The sequence below is a fragment of the Solanum dulcamara genome, chromosome 8 (assembly GCF_947179165.1).
Source record: "Solanum dulcamara chromosome 8, daSolDulc1.2, whole genome shotgun sequence".
Lineage (NCBI taxonomy): Eukaryota > Viridiplantae > Streptophyta > Magnoliopsida > Solanales > Solanaceae > Solanum > Solanum dulcamara.
The window spans coordinates 6,397,699-6,416,214 of NC_077244.1; the positions used below are offsets into that span (position 1 = coordinate 6,397,699).

The 18,516-nt window shown below is 35.0% G+C and overlaps 1 protein-coding gene across 7 annotated transcripts; it reads right to left on the reverse strand.

Annotated features, from left to right (window-relative positions):
• Positions 1-10,381: 10,381 nt before the first annotated feature.
• LOC129899304 (telomere repeat-binding protein 5-like) lies at positions 10,382-17,576 on the reverse strand. Of its 7 annotated transcripts, none has more exons than XM_055974220.1 (10): positions 17,491-17,576; positions 15,384-15,605; positions 14,454-15,291; positions 14,166-14,372; positions 13,959-14,027; positions 13,780-13,859; positions 13,393-13,634; positions 12,711-13,040; positions 12,553-12,616; positions 10,382-10,970 (listed from the first exon to the last, which is right to left on the reverse strand). In XM_055974220.1, the coding sequence occupies exons 2-10, from the start codon at positions 15,462-15,464 to the stop codon at positions 10,800-10,802; spliced, it is 2,082 nt and encodes a 693-aa protein (XP_055830195.1). In that variant the 5' UTR covers positions 15,465-15,605; positions 17,491-17,576; the 3' UTR covers positions 10,382-10,799. The 7 variants fall into 7 exon arrangements, with proteins under 7 accessions (XP_055830195.1, XP_055830193.1, XP_055830199.1 ...); XM_055974218.1 differs by having other exon boundaries at positions 17,416-17,570; XM_055974224.1 differs by having other exon boundaries at positions 14,166-14,246; positions 17,416-17,569.
• Between the last annotated feature and the right edge of the window lie 940 nt (positions 17,577-18,516).

Sequence of the window (18,516 nt, forward strand, 5' to 3'; positions counted from 1 at the left end):
GATAGGAAACAACCAAAAAAATTAAGGACGTAGCTGGTGGCGCCAGTCCAAGACCTAAACACGACAACACACTATGAAGGAGGACAACTCAGTGACATCCTACTAATAGAACTAAATACATATATCACATAAAGGCCCAAAGGACCGCATCACTAAATTTCTACACAAAAAGATAGATAAATAAGAAGAAGGGCAGTAACTACCTTCAAACAAGAGATCACCCTTTATACTGCCACAAGTTCGCAAATAGTAAGACAATACCTCCCGAGCCCCTATGTGCCCAGCAAGTTCCCTCACAAATAGGTAAACCAGCACTGCATCCCATACTACCTACAGGTACAATCAACTATGTTGGTGATAGGCAATGCATATATGAATGAGAGTCATGAAATAAAACCAGTTGTACTATTTGTGCCAAGTGCCTCATACTAAGGTATATACACCTATTTTCAGTCCAGGCCAGGAAGTAGGACCCATGAGCCTCTATGGAATTTTCATGGAGGGCTTGGGAACGCCCCTATATATCAATTTGTATCTAATTATCAAGATCCACTTTATTGCGATGATCGGAGATAAATAGTCAAACCAGTATATAAAGGATCAAGAATTTCCATCCGACTGAATCAAAACCATAAAATGAGTACATCCTCGATGCCTCAAATCAATATCATAAAAATGAGCGCATCCTCGATACCTCAAAACAAAATCACGACATGAGAACATCCTTGATGTCTCCAGTCAGCTGAAAATAGTAGTAATAAAGGGAGTACGACCCCCATTCGAAAATCAGTATAAAATAGTTTGGGTTACAACCCAGCTTTCTCAAATTAATGCCAAGAACCAATGCATGCACTGGGGTCGAATACATCCATGAGAAAAAATAATGATCCAATGCAATACATACCATCACCAGCATCCAAACAACATGCATAATCACAGACAATAATGATGCCATAAGCACCTTACCCTCTAGAGCATGAAAACTGAGCTAACAAATGCAGCTCACCTCCAATCAAGGCTAAAGCTCAACTATACTCCTCTAACACAATCACAAGGCCCAAAAGGGAAATCAACCCTAATTTGATAACAAAGAGGAAAAAATGAGAAAACAAGTGCTCATCTAGTCAATCAATACTTCTAGATTCAACTGGGAATACAACCTCGAGATTTTGAAAACAGCTAAACCCGCCAAACGGCAACAGAAAGCATAGGTGATTCTAGCTCTAAATCTAGAAATGGGATCCAACAATAATTTAGAAGTCTAATCGGGTGGAAATGTCTACACCAAGGCTTCAAAATAGGTTATAGAATAGAGAAGGACATTGAGTCCAAGAGACTCCCGCCAACAACGGCTACATCAACTAAGGCATCATCAACAATCTTACCAACTAGACTGAAATCTCATAAAGGCAACCTACACTAAGGACCACATCGAGACAAAGTACCAAAAATCTAAGAATCAAGCCTAACCTGTCACATACAATCCAAACCACAAGTAGTTTATACTAAACAATACCTCATGAAGCTCAATCAAAAGAAAGGAAACCGTAGCCAACTTCGAAGTCGAACACACGCACTCTAAGTCCACTTCCTGATGGATTTTCACTCCAAATACCTCCACGCTATCAAAATATTGATCATCTCGTCAATACAAATATTTTGACACTAAAATTGTATTTTTCAAAGACGGACCCAAAATTGGGTCAAAATGGAATTGTGGGACCCATGATGGAAATCCTAAAAATGACTCCATGAAAAGGTTCTAAACACACTATTGAGCTTGTACCCCAAAATGGGGCACAAATCGATGCTCAAAACAATCTAAATCAGCCTAATATTTTAAAACACCATTAAAGTTTAAACCAAGCTAGGGCAACCCCCTTTGGGAAAGAAATTACCTTAAACCGACGATCTTCACACTTCTCCGAACCAACCAACACGTATCCACGACTTCCACGAACCCAACACACTTAGAATCTCCCAAATCAAAGTTCCCTAGCTCCCAAAATTAAAGAAAAGGAAATGCTCTTCGAGAATGCGGAGAAAAAGGTCCGCAAACGCGGAGGCTATGCTTCTAAGGCTCCAGGAACGCGGAAGGTACCTAGAGAACGCGGAGGCCAATGCCTTAAGCCTTCGTGAACACGGACTCATGCCCGCAAACACGGAGGCCAAGGACAATGGCTTCCGCGAAGCGAAGACAAAAATTGGTTTGCACCACTCCGGTGGGGTGTTTGAGATTCGTTCAGAATCCCGTGCGTGCAAATGGACTATGCTAACCCACCAAATTTGATATTCCAAACTCAATGGCGCAGTTGAAATTTCCATCCCAGGTCATCTTGACAAAAATGTGGGTCCCACACCCGAACATAAATTTTGCCAATTCTACAAAGAGGCTCAAGATGAGATCGGAAGCCTCGGGATACGGACGAAAGGTCGTTCTTGACCCACATTTCAGAGCTAACCGCTCTGACAAAATTTCAATCCGAGTGCGTTTACCAAAAAAGTTGACCAAAGTCAACCTTAGGCCAAAGCTTAAAGGCTAATACGCCTAATGGCTCAAACTCGCACCGAAAGGCTCAGGACTCGAGCCGAGCATTCTTCTAGCCTAAAATGACCATTTCAGAGCTTATAGAACCATCGAAATTCCATTCTGAGGTCGTCTTCTTGGAGTTTTTACCGAAGTCAATTACTCAAACTCCAAGAGTTCCAAAACAGGCATAAAACCCAAACGAATGATCAGGCAACCAAACTATCAGTGTCAGCAAATTATAAATGGCTTGGTTGATTCTCAAAGTTTCACATGTGCCACATAAATTACGACAAAGTGAGTAACGTATATTATTTAAAAATTATGTTAGATTTACTGTAATATTTAAAAATTATATAGAAATTTGATTAACTCTCCTAATTTAACTAAATCGGTCAAATGATCGACTGACCCTAAACTCCTCAACATTCGCTTCTATAATATAGTTAAATTTTAATGTCCTTATCAGATCTAAAAACCTACTCTCAGTCAGTGGCGCAGTCAGTATTTTAAATAAGAGGGTTCAAAATCTAGCGAAGTAGACAAGCGAATAAGTCGAAGGGGATTCGACATCTTCTATATATACATAAAAAAATATTTTAACTATGTATAAATAGTATAATTTTCTGTTGAATGAGTTTCGGATGACCCCCCTAACTACAAGACAGCTCCGCCACTGCTCCAACATAAGTTGCACATGTTTTTCTAGAATGGCCAACTTTATGTTGCACTTGCAAGAGGAATGCCAATATCAATGCTAAAAGTCTTGGTTATGACAAAACAGCCCGTTAGACAAGAAGAAAAATGCACAAGGAATATGGTCTATAAGAAAGTATTAGTGAAATACGATTAATTACATATTTAAACCTTATCAAATCGAAATAAATATATATACTATTGCATTTATCTGAATAACACTTTTATTGGTAGTCGTTATAGGTTCGAGTGAATAACTGAAGATGCAACAATTCACATTTAACATTCATAGAAGAATTTACTATATTATTTCGTGTCAAGTTAATTATTCAAAACTTTGTTTAAATAATATCAATAATATTCTACGATTAACATGTATTTCCTGAAACGACAATCACGTGCAACGCAAGTAGGAGTGTAATGTACATCACACATAAAGTTATGAATATGCAAAAATATACATGAGATACATGGATATATAAGGAGATCGATATATATAGATATATAGAGAGAGATAGTCGTCATAACCATCATACTCAATATCAAACCACATCAAAGTTCAAACCTTCTCCAAATGACTTCCCAAAGATACTTCGAAGCTATATTGCAACGACAATATTTTCAATTTAGTAACATTATTCAGATTAATTTTAATTTTATTCACGCTAAAAATTAATTAATTTGACTCTCATAATTTGAATTAGGACACATAAATTGAAATGAAAGGTGTATCTCATCATCTTTTGCTTTATATACAAACACACAATATGTGCATGTATGCATGTGATTGCGAAGATAAATTTAGATTTAAAAAAAGGACAAATGTATATTGCTCTTCGAAATGGCCTTTTTTTGGGTTTATATTCTCATTTTTTATGTATTAGAAAATATTTGGTGAATGGATAAGTAAGAAAATATTAGAAAAAATAGAAGGAAAAGATAAAGAAGAGGTGGAGTACAATCTTTATATATATATATATATATATATACTAAATTCAAGAATTTATTTTTATTGTGGACGAAAATTAAAGGGTTGAAGATAAATGTTTCTTTCACTAGCTCCTAATTTATGATAGAAAATGACATATCTCATCTCCATCCCTTCATGTCTTGGGAATATCCTTCTCCTTTACATTATATATTGTGTGCTCAATTATTATATTTTCCAATTTAATTTTTATGGTGTAGTTGGTAGGGGTTGGGATCAAGGTACATAGATTCAAAATTTAAAGTTTAGAAATTTTTATAGTGATGTCAAATTAATATTAAAAAATAACTAAGTTCATCGTTAATATTTTATAAATATATAATGAATATAACTAAATAAAAAATACATATATAAAATATGTGCAAAAGCTATGTAATGCATTCACATGAATGATGAACCCATATATTTAAATTGCGGATCCACCCCTGGTTAGATATTTAGAGATGGGGAAGACAAAATATCGTGAAATATCACTTATTACACGTTGTTTTCTCTACTTTCATCGAAAATTTCTTTTTGATTTTAAAGAAATTTTTTGTTTAGAAAAAAAATATTTTATAAAATATTTAATTAATCAAACGTGAAAAAATTAAGAAATAATTTAAAAATTAACTTGATCACTTTAAAAAGACAAATAAATATGTGATTCGAAAATAAAATTATAAGAGATATCAAACAAGAGGAAAATATAATAACACAAAAATATTTCACCTTTTGATATTGACATTTCAGTCAACTATTAAAAAGGCGAAGATAAGAGGGAAAACAACTTTTTTGGTGAAAGTTATGTTTAATACTTTTGGTTTTTGGTCATCTTCAAAAGGCTCTTTAAGATAAAACATTTTCCATTGTTGAAAAAATAAAAAATAATGGACAATTTTTGAATGTGATAATTAATATTCTTCCATCTAGTAGTCATTTTCGTTGAAAAGAAAAAAGTGAATATATGATAATGCCAATTTCTGTTTTAAATGGTTTAGTAAGATGCCCACCACCACTTGAATTTAGTCAAGAATTTTAGTTTTTTATTTTATTTTTCGCCGAATATTCGGTACTCTCATTGGATCAGACTAATCAAAATTCACATATCATAAAATTTATTTTTGGAGGCAGAACCCTCAAAAACAAAATCCTTTCTCAGAAGCTCGAACTCGAATTTGAAACATCTAATGAAGGTGAAGAAATCCTCAATCATTCCATCACGATTCATGTGGCAGTCAAGAATCTTGCTTTGTTGAAAGGACTTTCTTAATTAATACTTATTTTTGAAAAATATTAAATTTGGGTTAAATAACTTGTGTTAATAAGATATGAACTTACAAAAAAAATTAATTACTAACATAATGATGATCTCTACCGTACTATTTGGTTTGCTTATATTGACTTGATCAATAACCGTCACTCCTGGAAAATGAGGAAATGAGATCTCTTCGTCATTTACAAATTGCAAAGAAGAAAATGACATTTTTCTAATCTCTTACGTGTAAAAATGAAGATTTCTTACTAAAATGAAGATTTTTCTACTAGAAATTCATTAAAAAAATTGCAAGTGGCCTACAAAATCAAATTCTCTCATAACAAATTCAGTATAATCTCACTGATGAGGTTTGAAAGGAGTAGAGTGTACACAAACTTTATCCTTGTCTTGTGATGATGAGAATATTATTCTGATGGAAGAGATTGAAAAAAAGCAGTATTAACAATAAAGAGATAATAAGATAAATGAAGTGAAATAAACAATCAAGTAGTACTAGAGATCTAACAATAAGCAAACATAAAAATAATACTAATACTTGTGATATGGAAAAAAAAGTATGCTCATCCTAATTGACTTGATTACTTAAATTAAACCTCGAAGCAATTTTAACATTTTATTTGAAAAAACAACATTTCAAAAATATGTTAAAAGTACAAAGTTTTAAATTCTTTCACTAATTGTCACTCTCCGAGAGGGTACCCTAGACGTGACCGGCACTCGAAGACCATTGCTGGTCCCCAAGCGAACCACTTGGTCCAATTACACATCCATTCAATATCAATCAACCAGCAGAAGTTTAAAATAAAGAAATAATTTAGTGGGCAACTCAAATCATCAATCTAACTCAAAGAATAAAGGCCATGGGCCAACAAATCGAAGTCTAATCTATGTCGTTAAAAATAGTTTGACAAGAATAATTCAAGGAAAGAAAATACTCACTCGACCCATCAATATCTAGTCTATGAAGCCTCTATCACTACTATCTAATTGGTGTCAATGACATGTTCATGGCTACCTCAAATCAAAATGAAAAGGGCTAACTCGACGCAAGAATAACATAAGCGGTGTCCTCCGAATGTAGGGGAGGACTCACCAGTACGCTGAGTGTGTATAGATCCTCAATGGTTCTCCTATTAACGATCTATTAAACCTGTCTCTGCATCATGAAAAGATGCAGGTCCAAGTGGACGTCTATACATGGAATGTACGAGTATGTAATATGGCAGAATGAAACATACTTCAAGGAAGAATAACGATGGTTCAAATATCTCAAATCAGAAAGATAAGAGAGACTCAATCAAAGTGTCATAAGTCTAAAGTAAGAATACACTTTTAGACAAAGACCAATCATATACCATACAATCCAGTCCAATCATATACAATACAGTTCAATCAAATCATTTATAATTCGATCCCATCCAATCATGTACAATCCGATCCAATCCAATCATATATCACCCGATTCAATCCAATCATATCACGTATCCAATCCAATCCAATCACCTACCATCAACTCTAATTCAATCACATATTATTTAATCCAATACAATCACATATCCAACCCAATCCAATCCAATCACATATCCAACCTAATCCAATCCAATCATATGCAATCAACTCAATTCAATAGATATGCAAATTAAAATTTTGCAATGTTTTACAATTCAACTCAATCATCTACAATCACAATCAAACCAAATCATATCAAGCACAATCCATTCAATTGGGAGTTTCTCTAATCAACAACTATCACCATATGAGCGAGTGATAGTACAACAAGCCGACGTTGTTGCCACGTCCGTCCATACCTTGCCAGGATAAGAACGAATCAACAATCATGGATCCATAACCAATCAAGTCCTATCATGTTAGGATAATAAAATGGGAAATATCCTACCTTTATGGTTCGATCCCATGGGAAGCATCCGACTTTAACGGTTCAATCCTCTCCTACGTTTGGCGACGTAGTTTATTGGTTCGAGTATGGACTATACTCTTACCCAATTCGGTGCTCGATACTCCTCCCAAGACTCAATATACTCATATCTATCAAGTGAGTAAAATAGTCAAAATACTCATTTAGTCTCATTGGACTCCTTTCAAACTCAAATCAAATATGGCCTCATTGGACCTTCTTTCAAATCGACTCATCTCAAATCATCAAACTCTTTTTTTTAAAATTGATACAATCTCAACTCAATCTCAAAAATCGACATTTTAAAGTAAAAATGCTCAACTCAGTTATACTCAAAATACTCATGTTCAAAAATAATTAAAAGACTTCTCAAACTCAACTCGTGCTTAAACTCTTTTTAAATCATAGATGAAAATAATCATTCTTTAAACTCAAAAATAGTGTATAAATAGTTTATGCAAAAATGTTCACAAATCATTTATTTAAAACTCCTTCTCAAAAGAGCATTTATTTTCAAAATGTTCATAAGACTCCAATCAAATCAAATTACGCAAATCACATATCACATGATCACATTATACTCCAATCCACTTCATCACACAACATCCTCATCAACATAACCTCTTCATCAATCATTCTACATATGTTAAATAACCACCATTCACATCATCACTCACACCATCATCAAAACATCACCATTCACATCATTATCAAACATCATCATTCACATCATTATCAACATCATCATTCACACCATCATCAAACATTTTGCTCCAAAATTCTTATTTAATTCTATATTCCATTTGTAGAAACAAAAGTGACATTCTAGCTTTACCAATGTTTCATTTCTTTTTATGCCATTCACATTCATAACTATCCCAATTCTCATATAACTCAAAATCAATTTCATCAAACTCAAGTAAAAGAATACCTCATTTCACTATAAAAATAATATTATTTTTATTATATATAAAAACCATCAATCTCATCCTCAAGATAAATTATGACCAAAAAGAAATCTCATCTTGGGTTCATGTGAATGAATACATGAATCCATACTCTCAACAAAGTCAACTCAAGAATATCATTAACACATTTTAGTAATATTCTATAGTTTAGGAAATTTCAAGAAAAACTTTCATAGAAGGTTCAAATCTTTCACAACTTCTATCCAACACATCTATGGGCATATGAAAGAACTCAATCCATATTTTAGATTAGTCTTACATACCTTGCTTGAAGATCATCTCACCGGAAACCAAGACTTGACTTGAAGATTTGAATCATTGAGCTTTTGAGAGAATTTCTTATTGGAGATGTTTGGAAGAGAAGAGGGGATGAATATTAGGGTTTTTGGGAGGTGAGAAGGCTGAAAAAATGATCCCAAAACATCCTATGTTAGTGTATATATGTTTAGGAAAAATGTCCAAATTGCCCCTCTTCAAAATTTGGAAAACTGGGCAAAAAATCTTGTTGGCGCTATAGTGGCGCGTCGCGCCACTGCAGCGCCAAGCCAAAATAGGCTTAAAACGATGCACATCTAATAGTGGCGTGTCGCGCCAAGGACCAAACTACTGAGGCTATTTTCTGGCGCTATAGTGGCGCCGGGCGCCAAGCCTAAATTTCCTGCAGTGGTCTCTCAGGCCTGAAATTCCTGCAGTACTAGTCTGTAGTAAAATGGTCATAACTTTTGACTCCAAACTCCAAAAATTGTAATCTTGGTGGCGTTGGAAAGAAGACTAAAAGACCTTTAATTTGGTAGGTTGTAGGCCACCCAGTTCATTATATTCTAGGAGATATGATCGTTTGAAGTTGACCCTTATACTAACTCATCCGCAAACTTAATCGATTGGAATTCTTTGGACTCGGTTTGGTGTTAGAGATCCCTTATGACCCCTAAACACATCTAACACACTTCAAATACTTAGGAATTAATCCTAACTCATATATAAAATTACAAGTCCTTCGGTTCAAGTCTACACACACGTGAAGAAATGTTCGAGTCTTTGCGAAAAAATTCCGGAGTGTTACACTAATAGTATCAAAAAATTTGAAATGAATATTCTCTTTAGTTTTTTATTTTGGATGTGAAAGCACTAGTAGGGTCGAACAATCACATAGTAAAAGTTGAAGGGCCTACTTTGCAAATCTTGACATCTATTTTGATGTTATTCAAATTTCCCTTATCCATAACATAAAGCATATTCCATAATGGTGATATGTACCTTACACATTAGCAGATAAATGCTATAAATTTCTTCGAAAATCATAAAATATTGTGCGATCATATAATATATTTAAAATTCTCATTATATAGAAAATCAACAAATGCATGCAAGGAGGGATGTACTTAAGAAGGTATAGTTCATTTAAACATTTATCTATAACAAGAACAATATATGTAGTCATTCTAGAATCAAAAATTGAAATAAAAAAGTGTTAGTTTGTATGTATCTTAACGACTCACGCTATTTCAACGAATATGTGTTACTTTCCACCAGCATAAATATCGATACTATGTAGATGAAAACATAATAAACAATGTTTTGTCTCCACTAAAATTTGAATGGTATCTCCATGAGTTTTCAAAAGGAGTTAGAACTAGATTCAACATTATATAAGGATGACTACATACACCAAAAATACCTTGGAGTAGGCATGAACATGAGCAAGTTAAAGATAGTAACAACTTATATAATAATACAAGCTAAACTACATTGATAATGTAAAATTTATTTACATCGTCACACACGTTAGTGTATATAACTTAAACTCTCTGTTTTTCCCCTAGGGTACCACCAAGCGAGATCGAGACCAGCCCCTTGTATAGGTATAGGGTTCCAAACCTGGAAAAGGAATAGAGGCAACCTACCCTAGTGTATATCAAAAATTGGACATCTTTGACAATTACACCTCAGAAACAGTAGTATATTATAAGTACACAAAATCAACCAAAAGATAATCAATCTGTCTGAAAACAAAAAAAAAAAGAAGTCTTGAATTGAAACTTTTCATGTAAAAGAAGTGGAGAATCACTACAAGACATTGAACCAAGTTTTCTACAATCAATAAACAGCTACACCATCTTTTTTCCCTTTCTACCCCCCACAAAAAAAAAGTTCTTGTCAAAAAACCAAGAATTTAAGCAGATTACAAAAATTAGTGTGTTAGTAAGCACTTTATTTTCAAACATGTACAAGTGCCAACCCCCAACTGCCCCTCCTATCCATGCAGGAAAACAGATTCCACTGCAGGAAGCTAAATGTAATTCAACTAATTTACTTCCCTTGTGTGATACAATCTTTACACTGTAATATTTATTATTAACAAAACAACAAAAAATTCTCCAAAACCCCATCTACTTACTTATTATCTTCCTCAAGTTACTGCAGCCAGTTTATCCTTTACAACCTTATTAAAGCAAAAGACGCGTCTCAGATTGATGTTTCATCTGTTGCCTAGCTTGTTGTTGGGACCAGTAAGAATGAGCAATGAGGACTCGGTCGAGGAGTTCCTGAGGCACAGGCTCACCTCTCCTTTGTTGAGGGAATATTCGTGCTGTGTGCACCAGTGTTTTCCATTTGTCCTGAAGAAACATGAACATGAAAAGTCACGCGATTATTAGACATACAAGGAACAAACTTGATTTTCAAAACAAGAATCACACAATTAATTGAGTCTGCTCGACTGAGCCCGAGCAATGGCCAAGCAGAAAGATCGTGCTGAGCTGATTGTGACCAAGCTCAATCGAGCCCGGACTCTTTTTGGAACTAATTGGACCGGGCCGAGCCCCAAGGTGGATTGGCTCTTTGCCCAGGCGGCCAGGCCTAAACACGAGGATAACTAATAACTTCATTTTCCTTCTACTTTCCAGCTTATGCATAGAGTATTTTTTTCAACTATTGTTAGAGATAGATAAAATGCAACACAAAATTGATATACAATAACAACTATGGTAATAATTTCATATATCGCTCTGTATTTATCGTTAGCTGTTTAAGGAAGCAACAAATGGAAACTTCATAGCACGATTCCTCCAGAATTCACATTTAAATGTGGAAACGAATAAGTAGCTAATCAAGAAAAGAAGCCTAAAGTGGAAACTGGAGGAAAATGTCACATATTAAGGGTGTGTTTGGTATGAAGGAAAATGTTTTCCATGGAAAATGTTTTCCTGGAAAACAAGTTAGTTTCTAACTTATTTTCTCATGTTTGGTTGGTGAGTGACAAATATTTTTCGAAAAATATTATCTATTGTTTGGTTAGTGAATGAAAATATTTTTTAGAAAATATCTTTTATTTTTTGCTAGAGACTAGAAAATATTTTTAGGAAAATAGTTTCTGATGTGAAAATCAACCCTAGTAATTGACTCGGAATCCAATTCCGACCCTTGATTTGGGACCCAACTCGACTTTCAACTCAAGATTTGTCTTTCAAATTTAGATTCGATTCCGACTTTCGAACCAAAATCCGACAACACTCGACTCCAGATCTAACTTTCAAATAATTTGATTTTTTTAAAAAAATAACTTTTTAATTTTTTTGGGAGTGGGATGGGGGGGGGGGGGGGTTGAGTGGGCTGGCATGGGGTTCGGGGCGGGTGAAAAATGAAATTTTCAAAACTTGAAATATTTTTCAAAAATAAATTTTTAAATTTTTTTTGTTGTGTGTGGTGGGGTGGGGGGGGGCAGGTGGGGTGGGGAAAAATGAAATTTTTAAATTTTGAAATATTTTTCAAAAAAGTAAAGTTTTAAAAAAAAATTGGGGTAGGATGATCGGGATAGGGATGGGTAAAAAAATAAAAATTTCAAAATGTGAAATCTTTTTCAAAAATAAACTTTTAATTTTTTCTTAAAAAAGAAATTTTAAATTTTTTTTTTGACGGGAGGGGGGTGATATTAGAGGTGGGGTAAAAAGAAAACATTGTAATTTGAGGTTGGAGGAGAGTTTTGGAAAATGTTTTCCAAGAAAGTCATTTTCCTCAAAAAATAAGTTGATTTGGAAAACAATTTCAAAAACATTTAAGCCACCCAAATATGAGAACATTGGAAAACATTTTCCTTCCTACCAAACACACTCTAAGAGTCTAGTTCCCTTGATTCAAGTAGGCAAAGCAACAATTGGAAGGTGAGTTGTCGAAATGCAAGTGATTTAGTGCAGTTTGTACCTTTAAATCAACATAAGTTCTGTGTTTGGCATTATCAAAAGCTCGCATTTTGACATCACGCCACCTGTAAGATAACAAAGACAAAAGGAACTTTGAGGTCAGCATTTGCATAGAACTATTGAAAGATACAAATTTAAGTATGGCTCATTTCAATATACCTCCCAGTTCCAAGCTTCTCAACAGCTTGAACAAGTGCTTCCACTTCAGAAACAGAAAAAGGTCTACGGATTCGACGCTGAGCGGTTTCACATCGCTTGGGCTTTCGCATTGGAACTACAGCCAAGGCTTCTGCATCCATTGCAGAAACTGGAACCAATCCTCTTGAATCTGCAGCATTTTTCTCCAGAGAGGCATCAGGAGGGGATGGAGCTGAATCGTGATCACTTTCAATGAAGTTGCTCAAATTTGTTCCTGGATGATCCGGGAATGCATTATACGTCTCCTGTTGTTTTCCATTACGAATAACAATAGGAGCAGGTGAGCACCTGCTAAGAAATATATGGAAAGCTTATCAAGATTTTTTTTAGAAGGTTTTAGGAAGACCAGAATAAGGACCTGCCACCTTCCACAAAAAGCAACATCAGATAGAGAAGGGAACGAGAGACTAACAAGGTTAAAGAGAGTAGCAATATCTCAAGTGTCCCGAGTTGAAAGCAAATGGAGACTTTAACTACACAATAACGACATGCATACATTTAAAAGAATTAATTCATCAATAAACTGAAGCAGCACCAACTCCATTGACTAACTACAGCTAGTCGAATGCCAAAATTAAGCTAGTGAAACTTAAGGCTACATTATAACTAATGCCAATCAAAGATCGTCGAGCATATGAAATACCTTGTTAGTGGTTGAGGTGTCTCAAAAGGAAGTGCACGAGAACGACCTTCTGGACCTAGAGGTGAGGAAGCTCGAGAGGAGCTAGGCTCCAGGGTAAAACCAAGAGCATCAAGTTTGTCATCATGTGAAATTCCAGCCTGAAATAAGGTCTTGTTGTCATCTCTAACCTTCTTACCCTGAAAAACTACACCAATCTGCAGCCCACCACCAAGTATTGCCGTCACTGCTTCCATTACGGTCCTCTGCAGAGTATTAAAAGCATAAAGAGTGAATTTCTATGTTTGAATCTGGAAAAGAGAAACAAAGAATGCTGCAGCAGTACTACTGAAACTAGAACCTTATTTAGGTGAACAGATTATATTATTTAAAATTAACAGTTTTACATGCCTTTAAAGAACCAACAGTTGCATTTTCCGGAATCTCAACAAAAAGCTCAGGAACTCTGAAAGACTTGATCTTGAGCTTCACTGTGGACAAACATCTTTGTATCATCAGAAACTCTTCAAATGACAAATTGCCAGGAATACAAAAGAATCATTGATTAGTCCAAAAGAAGGTCTTCTCACCATGGGAGCCATTAGACCTGAAGGATGCACGAGCTCCTTTGGGGATTGACGTCCCAGTTGCTGCATGGGCTGTCGGAGTCCATATGCAGAGGGGAATAGGTACCAATTAGAACTGGAAATGCATACACACCAACATGTGCAAGTGATGATTGTGATTAATGTGCATGTTTTTCACTGTAGGCAAGGTTTCAAAAGAAGACAACAAACCTCCTGAAGATGCTAAACTATAACCAGATGCATCTCTATTTAAGTCTTTTGTTGGAGAACTACAGATTCCATCACTACTCCCTACATCGGAATTGGAAAACGAGTTACTATAATAGAGCTTTCTTTTCTTGAAAGGAAAATCCCTCTGAGACCTTTCACTCATGTAGCCATTTTTCCTGTTCTGGTACACATGCCTTGTTTCATTATCTGGAGAGATGCTTGTTATGTCAAATCCAGCAAGTTAAAAACTAAAGGTCAGAAGCGAAGTAAACAATAAAAAACACTCACCAACATTGACATGTCCCTCATCATCAGACTGTGGATTTACTTTCCAGTATTTGGATGCCTCTAACTTCCGCATCCTACAATCTCCTACACGTGGTGGCGGCCTGAAGGCCTTATTTCTGGTGCTAGGTTGAGTGCACCCACAAGATTTTTCATCATCATCTTTCTTAGTTAACTGTACATCATTCCGGATCACTGGAAAGGACCCAAAAGTATCACGGTCTGTAGATAGAGATAATTTTACAGTATTGCCCGAAGTAACATGTATTGAATGCTTCCTATCCCAAGGATCAGGAAATTTTGAACTACAGATTGCAGTACTCTTATTAGTTGAAATCTTTGCAAAACTTGACAGGTCGATTTTCACTTGTTTTTTACTTTCAGCACCTAATGTACAACTAAGAAAATCTCCACCACCAGATACCTCCTCCTCTACCTTAGTAGAACAGTTCCCATTTTCAAATTTGCTTTCATCATTTATGAATTGTTCTGCAGAACCCAACTTCTCCAAGCAATCGGAACTTGTAATTACAGATGCTGGTCCAGATAACGTATCTGTCGATTTGCTTAAACAATGCTTTACCACAGGAGCTTTTGAGACAATCTGAGAAATGAAGAACCCCCGCTCCTGGCAACCTTCATTACAAGGATTTTCTTTTAAAGGTGTATCTTCATCCTCTTTAACAGTCTCAGCGGTATCTTTCACAACTGCAGACCGATCTTTCCCAGTAGAATTTGAAGTGCTTTCTCCTTCCAGCAGTAACTTCCCAGCTACAGAAGTCAACAAGTCAAAAGCACACATTTCATTGCTATCAGATTTCTTCCTAATTTTTCCCCTTCCCTAAAAGAATTGACAACGAAATAGATTAGAATGAGTACCTCAAGCCAAATCATTAAGGTGAAATAATAATTGCCTATGAAAAGTGAAATTACCCTAGATGATCTCGTAGCTCGGGGAATATGAGGCACCTGATAGCCATTGAATCCATAATCTAACCTCTTATGCAACACCATATCTCAGAAACCATAGGACTAAACATTCAAAAAACACAAAACACCAGCAGTCTTTGATCTACTTTACAGTACAAAATCCTCATATCTATACATCCCTCCGGAGAAGCAGTCCAAGTACGCGAAATAATCTAAAGAAGAAACCTGCCAGATCACAAATCACGATTCAAGACATTGCGGTAAAAGCATTGGAAATCAAGCACATCAGTGTAAAAAATCAGGGAACCAAAAAGGCAACACAACAGAATGTCCACACTTTGATTAATGCCAGCTTAAGAAAAAACTCCTAAGAGACTGGCACTTTGTATTATAGAACTTTAACCCGAATTCAACCCGCGGAAAAGTTAGTCTTTTTTTCGATTGACACTTAAATGATGGTTATAAAAGGTAATACTCTTAACTTTTTTTTACCATAACAACAACTGCCGCAATATCCTAAAACCTTTAACTATCCAATCCAAAAGCATATAAAAAAAGTCTGATCCCAATTTCAAAATCAAAAGAAGCTATTCCCTCCAATTAATACTATACAGAAAATGACAAGATCTCAATCATAAGAAACCATAAGAATCAACAATCACTGAATCAGAACTATAAGAATGACAAGAAAGATTTTCACCACCATTACGGCAGAAAGGAACATGTTTTGATTAAACATAAAAAAGGCGCCAGCCGAGAATTGAACCCGCAACCACGAGCTCAATCACAAGCGTCTTATCCACTGATCCACAATCTCCATTTCTTAAGGGGATGCAAAAATAATATTTGTACATGAATAAAAAAATTCGCAGTATATATAGTGCAATTTTCCGACGAAGGGGTTCGGTTGCCACCCCTTGCACCCCTGTAGCTCCGCCCCTGCGTGATTCCAACATGACATGTTTGATGAGAAGGAAAGAAACCTGTTGCTTTTTTCCTCAAAAAAAGGAAAAGAGGAAAGAAGCCATTTCCTCATGAGGGTAAAGTAATTATGCAAATCTTAATGAAATCAATGAATCCCAACTCCCCATAAACCCGAAGATTGAAGGGAAAATCAAGAAAATAGAAGTTACAAAGATGATATAAAAAGAAAGCAATTAGATCAACTAAACCAAACCTAGCAAATTCAAGAAACCACTTGGGAAAGATCAATAGATCTAATCTAAGACACCCTGATTTCTCACAGAAGAAACAGAAAAACTTTTTTGGGGACAAAATTCTGAAAAGAACTTAGGAAAAAGGGAAAAGCTTCAATTCTTGAAATGCTTTGTTGCTAGCAGAGATGCAGAAAAAACCAAGAGTTTCTCCACAACCCAATCAGGTTCTGAACAAAGATTGGAACTTTATGCAAATTGTGCACCAGAAAAGGAAAGAAATGAATCACATCACCTTTAAAGCAACCATTTTTTTCTCCAAAACCCATAAATTCCCCATGAAAAGCTATACTCAAAGAACTTAAAAGCAATACTTCAACAGTTTCTTCTACTTTGTCAGAATTTTCTCTCCAATCCAACCAAGTACCAAACAAAAGATAAGAACTTTATTCAAATTGTGCATAGAAAGAAGAAAGAAATGAATCAAATCACCTTAAAGCAACCAAATTTTCCTCAAACTTCACCACAATTCCCCCATGAAATACTTAGAAATAATAAATTCAACATTTTTTTTCCAATTTCTCAAGATTTTTCTCCCCAACCCAACAAGGCTCTGAAACCAAAGATTGTAACTTTATGAAAAGTTTGCAATCAAAGAATAAAGAAATGGATCACTATCACCATCACCATCACCATCACAACACCTCAAAAAACCAAATTTTCATCATGATTCCCTACAAAAACCATGAAATCCCCACAGAAATTCTGAATTTATCTACTTTTTCATCCATTTTTTCCTAACCAAACAAACAGGGCATTCAACTGTTGAACAAAAGATTGAAACTTTATACAAACTACAAGAAAGAAATATGTCACATCACCTTATAGCAACCAAATTCTCATCAAATTCAGCAGAAAAAAAATATTCAAGAATCACCCAATTTCTGTACACATACTTAGTAATCAAAAATTGTGAAATGCAATTTTTTTAATCTTTTTTTCAGCAATGACTTTGTTCCATGACGCAAAAACCCTCTGAAAACCACCTCCAAACATTACCTTAAACCCCAGTTCTTTATACACTTTGACATCCGTGACCGGAACTGTCGGTAAAATACCGGTCGGTTCACTGGCAATAGCAGGTCACTGGTGAAAAAACTACTCAAAGACCGGTTCTTTGCCAAATGGTAGGCCCATATACAACTTGATGTTGACACGTGGAAGGTCAAACGGATCAGTTGGTTTTGGTTGGTTTAAACACTATCAAGTAAAAACGTTGGGTAATGGAATTTTTTTTTCAAGTTTTTTTTTCTTTTTTTGTGTCTTCAAAATTATCCCTTTCTTGTACAATCCGACAAAAATGGAAGAGAAAAGGGGGAAAAAAAGTCTTCATTTTTTCTCCTATTAATTTGGGATAATTACAGTTCAATATCCAAAAATATATAAATTTTGTATATTCAAGTATAATATATATTAGAAGTGACAAAATCAAACGCAATCTGTTTACGGTGGGTTAAACAGTTCATATTTAGCTCAACCCATTAAAAATTGAATTAATATGTAATTAATTCAAATTGACTCATGAAAAATCTTGTCAAAATATTTTTTAAAAAAAAATTTAAAAATTTATTATGTTATATATATAGTTATAATAAAGAAAAAAATAATTTTATTAGACACTAAAATTTTTTTAAAGAATAAATAAAATAATTAAACTTAATAAAAATTGGCTTGGATTGGCTCTTGACCCATTCTATAATCCATTAGTTAACCTATTTTGACCTGACTCATTCCAACCCAAACAAATTTAGACTGAATTAAATTTTAATCGTTTGTTATCTTGATCCACCCAAATTTAAGCCAACTCACCCAGTTGTATCCCTAAGAAAGAGCAGTCCAATGCACTAAAACTCTCGCTATGCACAGGGTTCGCAAAAGGGTCCGACCACAAAGGTCTATTATACGCAGCCAACTCACCCAGT

Excerpts from the sequence above, each read along its gene's own strand:
- LOC129899304 (XM_055974220.1), bottom strand. The coding sequence starts at position 15,464 with ATGGTGTTGCATAAGAGGTTAGATTATGGATTCAATGGCTATCAGGTG. Across the intron at positions 15,292-15,383 it reads GAGCTACGAGATCATCTAGG|GGAAGGGGAAAAATTAGGAA; the intron begins GTAATTTCACTT and ends CAATTCTTTTAG. Across the intron at positions 13,860-13,958 it reads CAGGTCTAATGGCTCCCATG|TGAAGCTCAAGATCAAGTCT; the intron begins GTGAGAAGACCT and ends GTTTGTCCACAG.